We start from the raw sequence: 16281 nt of genomic DNA, 5'->3' as shown, positions 1-16281 counted from the left end.
AAAGTAAGGTCTCCTACTTTTTTGTAAGTACATACACCTGTTTATTTCTACAATGGTTTACATCGGTTTACAGCTTGAACATTTAGCTATTTTTCGACATAATCACCATTTCTGTCGATGCATTTTTGTAGACGCCATGCTGTTCAGAAAGTTATGAACCTTTTCTTTCACCTCGTCGTCGGAATCGCTGGGACCACAATTAACGCTGACAGGCACTGTGAGACTCCGAAAAAACTCAAACGGACAATTCAGAACCGGAGAAGAGGAATGTTGAGCAAGGGCGTACACGTTCTCCATGACAACGCTCGCCCACACATCGCTCGACGAACCGTGGCTCTTCTGCAACAGTTTCAGTGGAACATAATCACCCACCCACCCTATAGTCCTGACCTGGCGCCCAGTGACTATCACCTGTTCCCTAGGTTAACAGAATATTTGGTTGGAAAGCGATTCAGCTCCGACGATGAGGAGAAAGAAGAGGTTCATAACTTTCTGAACAGCATGGCAGCGAGCTGGTATGACATGGGCATACAAAAACTGCCACAGCGTCTACAAAATGCATCGACAGAAATGGTGATTATGTCGAAAAATAGCTAAATGTTCAAGGTGTAAACTGATGTAAACCATTGTAGAAATAAACAGGTCTATGTACTCATAAAAAAATAGGAGACCTTACTTTTGGGATTATCCTCGTATAAAAGGGCAGTGCATTGTCGGAGCTGTCATTTGCGTATAGGTGATTCAGATTCATGTGAAAAGGTTTCTGACGCGATTATGGCCGCACGACGAGAATTAACAAACTTTGAACGCGGAATGATCTACATCTACGTCTACAGCCATTCTCCGCAAGCCACCTGACGGTGTGTGGCAGAGGGTACTGTGAGTACCTCTATCGGTTCTCCCTTCTATTCCAGTCTCGTACTGTTCGTGGAAAGAAAGATTGTCGGTATGCCTCTATGTGGGCTCTAATCTCTCTGATTTTATCCTCATGGTCTCTTCGCGAGATATAGGTAGGAGGGAGCAATATACTGCTTGACTCCTCGGTGAAGGTATGTTCTCGAAACTTCAACAAAAGCCCGTACCGAGCTACTGAGCGTCTCTCCTGCAAAGTCTTCCACTGGAGTTTATCTATCATCTCCGTAACGCTTTCGCGGTTACTAAATGATCCCGTAACAAAGTGCGCTGCTCTCTGTTGGATCTTCTCTAGCTCTTCTATCAACCCTACCTGGTACGGATCCCGCACTGGTGAGCAATATTCAAGCAGAGGGCGAACAAGTGTACTGTAACCTACTTCCTTTGTTTTCGGATTGCTGGAGCTAGACGCGTGGGAAATTCCATTTCGGAAATCTTTAGGGAATTCAATATTCCGAGATCCACAGTGTCAAGACAGTGCCGAGAATACCAAATTTCAGGCATTCTCTCTCACCACGGACAACGGAGTGGCCGACGGTCTTCACTTAACGACCGGGAGCAGTGGAATTTGCGTAGAATTGTCAGTGTTCACAGACAAGCAACAATACGTGAAATAACCTCAGAAATCACGTGGGACGTATGACGAAAGTATCCGTTAGGACAGTGCAGCATGCGACCGACGCGCGTGCCTTTGCTAACAGCACGACATCGCCTGCAGCGCCTCTCCTGGGCTCGTAACCTCGTCGATTGGACCCTAGATGAATGGAAAACCGTGGCCTGGTAAGATGAGTCTCAATTACAGGTGGTATGAGCTGCCGGTAGGGTTCGAGTGTGGCGCAGACTCCACGAAACCATGGACTAAAGTTGTCAACAATGCACTGTACAAGCTGGTAGTGGATCTATAATAGTGTGGCCTTTCTTTACATGGAATGGACTGTGTCCTCTGGTTCAACTGGACCGATTATTGACTGGAATGGTTACGTTCTGCTGCTTCATTTGCAGCCATTCGTGCACTTCATGTTCCCAAACAACGACAGAATTTTTAAAGATGACAATGCGCCGTGTCACCGGGGCCGACCGGCGCGGCGTGCGGTTCTAGGCGCTACAGTCTAGAGCCGAGCGACCACTACGGTCGCAGGTTCGAATCCTGCCTCGGGCGTGGATGTGCGTGATGTCCTTAGGTTAGTTAGGTTTAATTAGTTCTAAGTTCTAGGCGACTGATGACCTCAGAAGTTAAGTTGCATAGTGCCCAGAGCCATTTGAACCATTTGTGTCACCGGGCCATAATTGTTCGTGATTTATTTGAAGAACATTCTGGACAGTCCGTTCGAATGATTTGGCCACTCAGTCGCCCAATGTGAATCAAATCGAACATTTATGGAATATAACCGCGAGGTCAGTTCGTGCACAACATCCTGCGTAGGCAACACTTTCCTAATTATGGACAGCTTAGAAGAAAGATTAAGGAAAGGCAAACCTACGTTTCTAGCATTTGTAGACTTAGAGAAAGCTTTTGACAATGTTGATTGGAATACTCTCTTTCAAATTCTGAAGGTGGCAGGGGTAAAATACAGGGAGCGAAAGGCTATTTACAATTTGTACAGAAAGCAGATTGCAGTTATAAGAGTCGAGGGGTATGAAAGGGAAGCAGTGGTTGGGAAGGGAGTGAGACAGGGTTGTAGCCTCTCCCCGATGTTATTCAATCAGTATATTGAGCAAGCAGTAAAGGAAACAAAAGAAAAGTTCGGAGTAGGTATTAAAATCCATGGAGAAGAAATAAAAACTTTGAGGTTCGCCGATGACATTGTAATTCTGTCAGAGACAGCTAAAGACTTGGAAGAGCAGTTGAACGGAATGGACAGTGTCTTGAAAGGAGGGTATAAGATGAACATCAACAAAAGCAAAACGAGGATAATGGAATGTAGTCGAAATAAGTGGGGTGATGCTGAGGGAATTAGATTAGGAAATGAGACACTTAAAGTAGTAAAGGAGTTTTGCTATTTGGGGAGCAAAATAACTGATGATGGTCGAAGTAGAGATGATATAATATGTAGACCGGCAACGGCAAGGAAAGCGTTTCTGAAGAAGAAAAATTTGTTAACATGGAGTATAGATTTAAATGTCAGGAAGTCGTTTCTGAAAGTATTTGTATGAAGTGTAGCCATGTATGGAAGTGAAACGTGGACGATAAATAGTTTAGACAAGAAGAGAATAGAAGCTTTCGAAATGTGGTGCTACAGAAGAATGCTGAAGATTAGATGGGTAGATCACATAACTAATGAGGAGGTATTGAACAGAATTGGGGAGAAGAGGAGCTTGTGACACAACTTGACTAGAAGAAGGGATAGGTTCGTAGGACATGTTCTGAGACATCGAGGGATCACCAATTTAGTATTGGAGGTCAGCGTGAAGGGTAAAAATCGTAGAGGGAGACCAAGAGATGAATACACTAAGCAGATTCAGAAGGATGTAGGCTGCAGTAGGTACTGGGAGGTGAAGAAGCTTGCACAGGATAGAGTAGCACGGAGAGCTGCATCAAATCAGTCTCAGGACTGAAGACCACAACAACAACATAGGCGCAGCACGTCTTACTATGCCTGTAGAAGAATACTAGAGACTTGTTGAGTCCACGCCATGTCGAGTTGCTGCACTACGACAGGCAGTAGGAGGTCCCACACGATATTATGAGGTATCCCATGACTTTCATCACTGTGGAAGTTGACAGTAGCGACCCTAGGCCATGGTGGAACTGGATATGCAGAACCTCGTCGTCGTTGTGCTCGTCGGTCCGAAGAGTGGGCTGATGCACCTCTCGATGCTAACCTCTACTCTGCAGGTCTTTCCATCTCTGCGTAGCTACTGCAACAGACGCCCATTTTAATCTGCAGGCGAGCCTTCGACTCCATCTACTATTTTACCCCTCATACTTCCCTCCATAACCAAAATTAAGAATTTTGTTTTGCATTATTCTGCAGCTTCTGTTCTCTCCTTATCTGATTAATTTATCATCCAAATTTCACTTCCGTACACTTACAACGAAAAAAACACTTTCAGATAAAATTTATGTTCGATATTAACTAGTTCTCTTTTTCAGATGCTTTTCTTGCTGTTGGCAATCTGTATTTAATATCCTCTGTCCTTCGGACATCTTCAGTCATTTTGCTGCTCAAACAGCAAAACTATTTACTTTCAGTATCACATTTCCTAATCTAAGACCCTGAGCATAGCCTCATTTAATTGTGCTACATTTCATTGCCCTTAATTTCATTCACATTCATCTTATAACCACTTTTCAAGACTATTTTCATTCCGTTCAACTGATCTAAGTCGTTTGCCGTCTCTAACAGAATTACAGTGTCTTGGGAGAACCTCAAAGCGATTACTTCTTCTTCCTGAAATTTAATTTCCTTCCCAAATTTCTCCTTGGTAACCTTTACTGCAAGCTCAGTGTACAGACTGAATAACATCAGAAGCAACTACTGTTGCCCTTTCATGTTCTACGACTCTTAACTGTAGTCTGATTTCTCTACAAGCTGTATTAGCCTTTCGCTTCCTGTATTTTATACCTGTTACCTTCATAATTTCAGTGAGTGTAAGTCCAGAGGCGAATCCAAGTGGGAGGGTGGTATATGGTCCTGCCCCCCCCCCCCCCCCTACCATCCCTCCCAGGAACTACAGCTGGTTCTTATTGATCTCCTAAAAAAATTCTTTGCAACGTAGCTTTCAGACTTAACAGTTTCGATAATTTTCTCGCTATTGTAGTTGGCAATACACTACTGGCCATTAAAATTGCGACACCAAGAAGAAATGCAGATGATAAATGGGTATTCGTTGGACAAATATATTATACTAGAACTGACATGTGATTACACTTTCACGCAATTTGGGTGCATAGATCCTGAGAAATCAGTACCCAGAACAACCACCTCTGGCCGTAATAACGGCCTTGATACGCCTGGGCATTGAGTCAAACAGAGCTCGGATGGCATGTACAGGTACAGCTGCCCATGCAGCTTCAGCACGATACCACAGTTCATCAAGAGTAGTGACTGGTGTATTGTGACGATCCAGTTCCTCGGCCACCATTGACCAGACGTTTTCAATTGGTGAGAGATCTGGAGAATGTGCTGGCCATGGCAGCAGTCGAACATTTTTTGTGTCCAGAAAGGCCCGTACAGGACCTGCAATATCCTGCTGAGTTGTAGGGTTTCGCAGGTATCGAATGAAGGGTAGAGCCACGGGTCGCAACACATCCGAAATGTAACGTCCACCGTTCAAAGTGCCGTCAATACGAACAAGAGGTGACCGAGACGTGTAACCAATGGCACCCCATACCATCACGCCGGGCAATATGCCAGTATGGTGATGACGAATACACGCTTCCAATGTGTGTTCACCGCGATGTCGCCAAACACGGATGCGACCATCATGATGCTGTAAACAGAACCTGGATTCATCCGAAAAAAGACGTTTTGCCATTCGTGCACCCAGGTTCGTCGTCGAGTACACCATCGCAGGCGCTCCTGTCTGTGATGCAGCATCAACGGTAACCGCAGCCAAGGTCTCCGAGCTGATAATCCGTGCTGGTGCAAACGTCGTCGAACTGTTCGTGCAGATGATTGTTGTCTTGCAAACGTCCCCATCTGTTGACTCAGGGATCGAGACGTGGCTGCACGATTCGTTACAGCCATGCGGATAAGATGCCTGTCATCTCGCCTGCTAGTGATGCGAGGCCGTTGGGATCCAGCACGGCGTTCCGTATTACCCTCCTGAACCCACCGATTCCATATTCTGCTAACAGTCGTTGGATCTCGACCAACGCGAGCAGCAATGTCGCGATATGGTAAACCGCAATCGCGATAGACTACAATCCGACCTTTATCAAAGTCGGATACGTGATGGTACGCATTTCTGCTCCTTACACGAGGGTCCGCAGCTTGTGGTCGTGCGGTAGCGTTCTCGCTTCCCGCGCCCGGGTTCGATTCCCGGCGGGGTCAGGGATGTTCTCTGCCTCGTGATGACTGGGTGTTGTGTGATGTCCTTAGGTTAGTTAGGTTTAAGTAGTTCTAAGTTCTAGGGGACTGATGACCATAGATGTTAAGTCCCATAGTGCTCAGAGCCATTTGAACCTTACACGAGGCATCACAACAACGTTTCACCAGGCAACGCCGGTCATCTGCTGTTTGTGTATGAGAAATCGGTTGGAAACTTTCCTCATGTCAGCACGTTGTAGGTGTCGCCACCGGCGCCAACCTTGTGTGAATGCCCTGAAAAGCTAATCATTTCCATATCACAGCATCTTCTTCCTGTCGGTTAAATTTCGCGTCTGTAGCACATTATCTTCGTGGTGTAGTAATTTGAATCGCCAGTAGTGTATAATAGATTAAGAAAGCACCTTCGTTTACTGTGGAGATTTTAGAAATGGTACGGTGATGCAAAATTTCTATGATGAGTCTTTTTTAAATCGTACTGTCAGTATCCCTTCGCGTGTCTCTACATTTTTCTGGAACCCAAACAGAATTTCTCCACGATCGATTGAACTGATGGTCTGGTAATATTCAAACATGTCAGAAGTCCCTTCTTTTGATTAGGAATTATTACGTTCTTCTTTATGTCTGAGGATATTTCGTCTGTCTCACATACCTTACATACCACATGGAACAGTTTAGTCATAGCTGACTCTCCCAAAGATCTTAATAATTCTGCATCCAGAAATAACTTGATACTGGAAGGAGTAGTAGATGGGACAAATTACGGGGGTACACTAAGACTATAAAATATATAACAAATCGTGAGGCGCAGTGGGTTATTCAGAGATAAAAAGAGTTACAGAAGATAGAAAGACGCAGTGGACGACGTCAAAGCACGCTGGCGAAAAAAAAATCACAACACCAAAAAATAAGTCATGTAGATAACTAAATTTCTGGAATCCATTTAAGTGATTAACATTGCAAGACCACAGGTCAACGTAAATGCTGGATAAGCCATTGAAATGTGAAACGCTGGTGCATTAATAACCGGTGTAACCGTCAGAATGTTGAATGCAAGTATGCAAACTTGTTTCGACTGTGTTGTACGGGTGCCGAATGTTAGTTTCTGGGCTGAAGTTCCACGCCTGTGGCACTTGGTCGGTCAGCCAGGTGCGCTTAATGCTGTTTGTGGATGGCGCTGGAGTTGTCGTCCGAAGATGTCTCATATGTACTCAACTGAAGATAGACCTAGTGCTCAAACAAGCCAAGGCAAAATGTTGGTACTTTGTAGAGCATGTTGGGTTACAACAGCGGTATGTGCCGAGCGATGACCGTAATGCTGTTCAGGAATGGCAGCACAACAGGTCGAATCGCCAGATTGACAAACAAATTTACTGTCGGGGTGCGTGGGATAACCAAGAAAGTGCTCCTGCTGTCGTATGAAAGCGCACCCCAGGTCACAGCTCCAGGTGTAGGTCCAGTATGTCTAGCATGTAGAGAAGTTGGCTGCAGTCCCTCAACTGGATCAGCACACGGCCATCACTGGCACCGAGGCAGAGCCGGCTTTCATCACACAACACAACAGACCTCCAGCCAGTGAGCTGTAGTTTGACACCACTGCAGTCGCACTGGCTCGCAGCTGTCCTTAAAATGCAGTAGGGCGTCGATTATCCGAACGTCGGTCAACCGAACTACCGCTTAACCGAACTGTGTACTCGCTCGCACCTGTTACTCTCCCACCCTACCGTCCATCATCCCCCTCACTTCCTAACCAAGTTTCCCACAGTATTCGCCGCACTGGGCCACCGCTGGCGGAACATTGCTTCTAATGGGGCCTTCACAAGGCGCTGCTGACCGGCCAAGCCGCCAGTCGCTGTGTTTCAACAATCAGCACACCTCTGTCGGCTTGGCACTGGCAGTAGAAGTAGCGGCAGTATCAAAGCTGTTCACAGCAACAGCTGCGCCAGCTTAGAGTTGAGGCGTGCCTCTCCGCGCAGTTTGAAGGATTGGGCGCCCCCAAGAAGAGCTTCTCACGGTGCAAACGGTCACCTTCTGTTCTCTGTTACGACCACTTGTGTGCTGCTGCCTGAAGAAGTGAACTTGAAGATACAAAATGCTTAAACGTAAACGTGTTGTCCTTTCTACGAGGGACAAGTTGCCTTTGTATGTTACTTTGTAATACTAAAAGAGATGCCTGTTTTTATGAATAAATTTACTGTACAGTACTTCTTTTTGGCAAATAAACATGTACAGTTCGATTATCCGAACAAACCAGTTTTCCGAACACCCATGTCCCCAATTACTTCGGATAATCGACGCTCTACTGTAACCGATTTGTAACATTTCGTTGTGTCATTGTGATGCCAGCTGCTGCTGAAATTGCTACTGCAGATGCAGTAAGATGCGCCAGAGCTAAACTCCGAACACAATGGTCTTCCCTCTCTGTATTGCCACGTGGCCGTCTGCAGCCCGGTCTTCCTGCGACCGTACAGTCTCGTGATCATCGCTGCCAGCGGTCATTGGCCCCATTCCTGCCAAGTCTTTCTGCAATATTGCAAAGGAACATCCAGCTTTTCGTAGCCCTATTACTCGACCTCGTTCAAACTCAGTGAGGTGCTGATAATGGTGTCTTGAACGTCTTCTACATCCTCATCTACATCCATACTCCGCAAGCCACGTGTGTGGCGGAGGGTACCTTGAGTACCTCAATCGGTTCTCCCTTCTATATTAGTCTCGTATTGTTCGTGGAAAGAAGGATTGTCGGTATGCCTCTGTGTGGGCTCTAATCTCTCTGATTTTATCCTCATGGTCTCTTCGCAAGATATACGTAGGAGGGAGCAATATACTGCTTGACTCCTCGGTGAAGGTATGTTCTTGAAACTTCAACAAAAGCCCGTACCGAGCTACTGAGCGTCTCTCCTGCAGCGTCTTCCACTGGAGTTTATCATCTCCGTAACGCTTTCGCGATTACTAAATGATCCTGTAACGTAGCGCGCTGCTCTCCGTTGGATCTTCTCTATCTCATCTATCAACTCTATCTGGTACGGATCCCACACTGCTGAGCAGTATTCAAGCAGTGGACGAACAACTGTGCGACTGGCGCGAAATTTGAAAAGACATCATCTTCCAGATGTAGCCGGCCGAGATGACCGAGCGGTTCTAGGCGCTACAGTCTGGAACCGCGCGACCGCTACGGTCGCAGGTTCGAATCCTGCCTCGAGCATGGATGTGTGTGATGTCCTTAGGTTAGTTAGGTTTAAGTAGTTTTAAGTTCTAGGGGACTGATGACCTCAGAAGTTAAGTCCCATAGTGCTCAGAGCCATTTGAACCTTTTTTTTTTCCAGATGTACAAAGACACCTGTAAACTTTCGTTTGGTCGCACAACTCCTTCTTGGTAACGCGATTTTTTCCGTCAGTGTGTTTGAGAAAGTGATTTAGAAAAATATCTAATCTCATAACTATATTTATGTCTGTTCAGTGGACACGAGTGACAATAAACACAGTGGAGAACTAGCTGTGCATTCATTTGCCTTTCCAGTACGTCAGAGTGCGAGTGTCACGCTGACCCTATGTGGAGATAGTTTCAATGTGATTGGCGATTAATAGCTCGACAGAAGCAACAAAAGACGGCGCTGCCGAACTAGGGGAAACGTGGCCAGCGGCGTAGAGCGTGGAGGCCTCAGCTTATAGGTCGCTCTGCGACAAAAAACCTCACGGCCGCGGGAAACAACAGGCCGAAGGAGGTCGCCCTGCAACCACGCTGTCATACTATCATTCACAAAGCCATATTTGTCAGCTGTTCGTGAAGAACGGCCACGAAATCGCGCAGAGGGTCGTGTTCGCCGTCCGTGATGTGTTCTGCTTCAGCCAGCCGTCCCTTACCTTACGCTGGCGGTCCAAAAGCTAATTCTTTCGTTATCTGCCGCTGTCCGCAGAAATTCACATCATCAAACCACGAACCAGCTTCTAAGTTTCTGACCCAAGAGATGCGTCTTCTTCCCCAGGCGGGAATATTAAACAAATTCCACGGTAGACAAGAGTAATTCCCAAATCTCACCGAGAAGCATTTTCTTTCATAAAGCCAGTGAAAGAGGTACTAGTGCGGAATCAGTAAACTTCAGTTTCTCATGTCAAGAGAAATTGTTTCAAATGTGAGGGAACAAGACACGGCAAGGACACAAGATGCTAATGTGTCGTCAATGCATTGAATGCTCAACATGTATAAAGGCCTCACTGACCTGATGAATTTATTTAATATTTTTTCTACTCAACAAACCGAAAAACTTGATGAAAAATTTCGTGATTTTAAAAATGAAGAAAAGCAAACATTTTATGGTTTTAAGAATGACCTACCGCAGAGATTCGGAAATTTAGGTCAAAATATATGCACTAACCTTTCCACTGATTTAACATGCAAACTTGCAGATATGGGGAAGAAATTAAAGAAGGAATTATTCACTGATTGGCCTCAGGGTTTAGCCGAGCGGTCTAAGGCGCTGCAGTCATGGACTGTGCGGCTGGTCCCGGCGGAGGTTCGAGTCCTCCCTCGGGCATGTGTGTGTGTGTTTGTCCTTAGGGTAATATAGGTTAAGTAGTGTGTAAGCGTAGGGACTGATGACCTTAGCAGTTAAGTCCCATAAGATTTCACACACATTTGAACATTTTTTCCCTCAGGAGATCAACAGCCCAGATCAAAAGTGTCATCTACAGATGATGCCCAAGAGGAATTGGCAGGTAAACTAAAGATCGTAAGTGAGGTGCATACTCAGACGCAAGAGACCCAGTCGGGAATTTGCAGCAATTTAAAAACTATGACGGATATTGTTAATGGGTTACAATCTCTATGTAAAGATTTGGCGGAAGAAGTGCAGGAACTGTCGGTAAAATTGAGTAATTTAGATATAGACACTAACGTCATGAAGAAAGCACAAGAAAATGGCTCTGAGCACTGTGGGACTTAACATCTGAGGTCATCAGTCCCCTAGAACTTAGAACTACTTAAACCTAACTAACCTAAGGACATCACACACATCCATGCCCGAGGCAGGATTCGAACCTGCGACCGTAGCAGTCGCGCGGTTCCGGACTGAAACGCCTAGAATCGCTCGGCCACCGCGGCTGGCAAAGAACAAGAAAAAATTGAAAAAGAAATAAAGAAATTAAAGGACAAAACCGATGAGGGAATGCTAGATAGGGGTACGACCCTTGCGTAGAAGGCCGTGCCAGAGCATAAGACCTCTGCCGAAGCGGTTGAAGAGGTAGTAAACGGAAGGAAAAACGAATTGATTGCTGAGACTGAGTTCGGCTTAAAGGGAACGAAAGAGAAGTTGCAGAAAAGTCTAATTTACGTTGCGCGTGTCACAAGAGAGATGAAAATAACGTGACGTCAGGTGCAGTTGGGCAACATAGACAGCTGTAATACTTATCAGCCATTTGCTGCCGGCCCTTCAGACGGAGAAGAAAGGAATTACATAATGCACCAGGCCCTGCCAATGTCAACACCAGTTGTGCAAACGTCTCCAGAGTAGATCCAAACAATGCCACGGCAGCAACAGACAATACTGCATGTTTGCCTGTCTATTAAAGGACGAGGGTCTGCTCCGTCATGGGCAATTAAAGAGTGTTTCAACTGAGGGTAAGAAAACAACCCCCTTATATTTATCAGAGCTTTTCCCAGTGTGTTAATCAGTGGCGGATTTACATATAGGCCCATTAGGCACGGGCCTAGGGACGGCACCTTCAGGAGGGCGGCATTTTTTGCTTTGTACTCATTTTAACCTTTTACGCTTTAAAATAACTGCGCTTACAAACGACAAAATTTTTTAATATTGTTAAAGAACTTGCTAGTTTAAATAAGCCTTATGATTAAAATTCGACAATACAAGCTTGGAAATATACGTCGTTTACTTGGTGACTATATGTTGATACTTGGACTGTTTTACATTTTTAAACACATGTTTATACGAAAAGAACAATTTAAAAATTTTATTTATTTGTTTACTTAAGTGCTTTTTTTTGGCGAAAAAAGAAGGAACCAACTTTCGTTTGTCCCATTTATTGTGCTGCAGCCTGCACGATATCAAAGTTCCGACTCTGTGCAATCGAATAGTAGATGGCATTGCAAATTATGTATTTTAAACTACTTAACTAAACTTTTTCCTTCGAGGAAAGATTATTTTTATGATGGAACAAAAGGTGTATTTGCGTGCAGACTTAACTGCAGTGTTCACACAAAAGATAACACAGTACATCAACTGCCAACAAGACTACTTAAACTTTCTAGTCTGTCTTCTCTGCCCACATAAACCACTAAATGTTATAAAAATAAGTCGTTCCAGCACACCTCAGAGCAAGAAATTGCAATAATTATTTGCTTTTTAAATTAGAAAGACAGTGTCAAGAATATTCAGATCATATCAGCGCGCCGGCTAAGCGAGAAACAGAAGCCAAAATAGGGACTGTCCCGTTTTCTTTACGAGACGAATTCCAGCCGGCATGTGTGCTTCTACTGTTCACTGACAACAGAGAAACAGCCGACAATGATATTAAATTATTCTGCATTGTCTTTTTTTTTTTCACAGCACACTCGAGCACAGTTACGTCAAGTAAACCGAGCCGGTGAGCTCATCGCTCCGTGTCTAAAGGAAAAATCTTTGTGCTCGTGTGCCGTGTTTAACGTAAAAAGCTTTGTGCCCATGTGCGGTGTAGTACGATTGGAATTGGATACAGTCTTTCTTTCTTTCCTTATACAATTTTTTTTCTTTTGTTTTGACTGTTGGTTGACAATTTTGTAAGGGCCTTAACATGAATAACAGTGAAAACAGGAAACGTGCAAAAGTAACTGGGGCGGCATTTCGGAAATTATTGAAGGAAAGGCGAGAACGAGAAGCCAGTGTTCTAAAAACGCTTGGTAGAGTAGGTAAATTTTTCGCAAGAAATGTTGCTCGTTCGACTAAAAGTAGTACGGATGATACTTCTGGCACTGCAGCTGTTGTAAAAGAATTAAATACAGACAAAACAAAAGTTGAAAATGAATAGAAGCAAATTGTTCATGATTTCGAATTTCACGAATAAATAAGTGTCGAGTCAAGACATTACAAAAAGAAATAACCTCGTTAGTGGTGATCCTGCAGAATGGTGAGTCAATGAATCAACAATCGACATTCTCTTACAAATGGTTCAAATGGCTCTGAGCACTTCTGAGGTCATCAGTCCTCTAGAACTTAGAACTAGGCCTACTTGAACCTAACCAACCTAAGGACGTCACACACATCCATGCCCGAGGCAGGATTCGAACCTGCGACCGTAGCGGTCGCGCAGTTCCAGACTGTAGCGCCGAGAACAGCTCGTCCCCCCGAAGAACATCTACAAATCGTCGAAGAGAACACATGGAGGCAATGCAGCGGTATCCTGCAAGAACTCCGACTAACCAGGGGAAGAGGGTGCACCCTGAAGAAGCTCTGTTCCAGACTGTAGCGCCTAGAACAGCTCGTCCCCCCGAAGAACATCTACAAATCGTCGAAGAGAAGACATGGAGGCAATGCAGCGGTATCCTGCAAGAACTCCGACTAACCAGGGGAAGAGGGTGCACCCTGAAGAAGATGCTCTAGCGGCTCGTCCCCCCGGCCGGCACATTCTCTTACAACGTATTAAAATTGAACAGTGATTTTTATAATTCAAGATGATCAATAGGCGATAAAACCAGATATTTGAACAAAAATATATTTTAACGTAAACTTTTAAATGTTGAATCAACTTTGCGTGATTTTCTTGTATACTCCTGTAGCACCGGTGGTGTGTTTTGTGCACCATGTAAATTGCTCGGAAGTAAGCCCGCGATGGCTACTAATGATATTGCAGATTGGAAAAATATTTGTAATATTTTATTTCAGCTTGAGAATTCACTTGCACACAAAAATTCTGAGTTATCACTCTTAACAAGAAAACAGTCACTTGGAACAATAGATAATCATCTCCAGTCATGTGTTGAGACATAAAAAATGTAATGGCGCAGTGTGTTGAAAAGGGTGTTTGCAGTAGTGAAGAAGCTAACAAGTCGTGGCGGCCTAACCTACGTGGACAAAGATTCCATTCATTACGTAATGCTCAACTTATGATACCTCTTTATTTTATAGCCGAGTTAGATCCTTTCCTCGCAGAGCACATTGAACGATATGGAAATCCAGGGCAGGGACATACAAGTTATCTCTCTTCAACAATGTGTGATGAAATAATAGAGCTTCTTTCTGAACGAATAAAAAGGATTATCATAAGTGAAATAAAACAGACCAAATATTTCTCTATTCTACTGTGGACATTTCATATATTGATCAATTATCATTCATCTTATGATATGTGAACTAGAATGGTGAACCTGTTGAACGTTCCCTTCTGTTTTTACCAAACCCAGGACACAAGTCCGAAAACTTAGATGAGGCCGTACTAAAAGTTCTGTCTACAAACTTCATTGATATTACTGACTGTAGAGGCCAGTCATACGACAACGCAAGCAATATGTGAGGAATCTACACTGGTTTGCAGGCATGCATACCATCTTGACTGAATTACGGTTGGCTAAGTATCAAATTGTTTTTCAAAAAACACTTGATACTTAGCTAACTGTAATTCAGTAAAGATGGTGTACTCAGTGATAAAACAAGGCAGTAGGCTTTTATCAGAAATATTGACCCTTAGACAATGTGTCTAATAGTGTATTTTAAATATAACAGCATGCCATCTTAGGCACTGTATAACATTAAAACACTTGATAATAGCATTGTAAAGCCCAAAACATGATCGTGTAAATGTAACACTGCAAATAAAAAACATTTCAATGGCCATACTAACTTTAAATAATTATGATTTTTTCTATGCTTCTACAAAGCACTGGGATAAACTTCTTTCTTTCACGAAATCAAGAAGCAAAATGGTAAAAAGTTTATCAAAACACATCGGTCAGCTAGAGAGGAAGCGTGTGTAAGTCTGTATGAAAACTTCACACATATTGTCAATAATACGTTTGAAAAACCACTGAATCGCTGGGACCACAATTAACGATGACAGGTATTGTGAGACTCTGAAAAAACTCAAACGGGCAGTTCAGAACCAGAGAAGAGGAATGTTGAGCAAGGCCGTACACATTCTCCATGACAACGCTCGCCCACACATTGCTCGGCAAACCGTTGCTCTCCTGCGACAGTTTCAGTGGAACATAATCACCCACCCACCCTATAGTCCTGATTTGGCGCCCAGTGACTATCACCTGTTCCCTAGGTTAAAAGAACATTTGGCCGGAAAGCGATTCAGCTCCAACGCTGGGGTGAAAGAAGAGGTTCATAACTTTCTGAGCAGCATGGCGGCGAGCTGGTATGACATGGTCATACAAAAACTGCCACAAAGTCTACAAAAATGCATCGATATAAATGGTGATTATGTCGAAAAAAAGCTAAATGTTCAAGCTGCAAGCTGATGTAAACCATTGTAGAAATAAACAGGTCTATGTACTTATAAAAAATAGGAGATCTTACTTTTGGGATTACCTTCGTATTTAAGCTGGACATTTGGCAATGGTTTGGTGAGATTATCTGCAGCTTGCTGATTGCCTGGTACATGCTCAATGTCTAGCTGGCCTTCTTGAATCTTCTCAGGGATGTAGTGCATGCGAACATCAATATGCTTAGACCTTTTGTGAAATTCAGGATTTTTGGCCAGTTTAATAGCACTTGCATTGTCAACAAGAAGAACAGGAACACTCTCCAGTGGTGAAATTTCTTCATAGAGCTTAGAGCCATATTCCTTCTCTTGCCCCTTCACTGGCAGCCACATACTCTGACTGTTGTTGACAGTGATATGCAATGTTGCCACCTACTAGCCCAGGTAACTGCTCCTCCACAAAATCTTGCAGCCACTCCACTGACTATATCTCCGGTCTTCTGTTTGCATGGCTAGCATCATATTTTATACCCAATGACACTGAACCTTTTCTGTACTTTAGGATTCATTCTACCACAGACCTGTGATTCTCTCAAGGATTCTGTAAAAATTTTGACACATAGCTCACTGCAAATGCTATATCAGGCCTTGTACCAACGGCTAAATACATAAGCCAGCCAACTGCTTCTCGAAATGGAGCTCTCATTTGGCTGCAGATACTGCTCGATTGGAGTTGACACAGGATTTTCCTCTGTCATGTTAAACCATCAAAGAATATCTTTAGCATAACTTTCTTGATTAATCTCTATTGATCCATTATCATGACATTCAATATTAATATTTAATAAATATCCTACTGGCTCAACAGTAATTTTAAACTAATCTTGAATTTCCTTTAGGAAAACTTCAATATCCTTCCTCTTACTTGCATATATTAATCCATCATCAACATACAGAACTACCATCA

At 43.8% G+C, this 16281-nt stretch overlaps 1 protein-coding gene across 1 annotated transcript in view; it reads right to left on the bottom strand.

Moving 5' to 3' along the window:
* LOC124606121 overlaps positions 1 to 15707 on the bottom strand; it is an 81663-nt gene extending 65956 nt beyond the window's left edge. The window contains exon 1 of the mRNA XM_047138085.1: positions 15422 to 15707. Coding sequence (XP_046994041.1) covers positions 15422 to 15707 — 286 coding nt within the window. The remainder of the gene's footprint in view (positions 1 to 15421) is intronic.
* Between the last annotated feature and the right edge of the window lie 574 nt (positions 15708 to 16281).

This window comes from Schistocerca americana, chromosome 3 (genome assembly GCF_021461395.2).
Source record: "Schistocerca americana isolate TAMUIC-IGC-003095 chromosome 3, iqSchAmer2.1, whole genome shotgun sequence".
NCBI classification, from domain to species: domain Eukaryota; kingdom Metazoa; phylum Arthropoda; class Insecta; order Orthoptera; family Acrididae; genus Schistocerca; species Schistocerca americana.
This window is presented reverse-complemented; position numbering and strand designations above follow the sequence as displayed.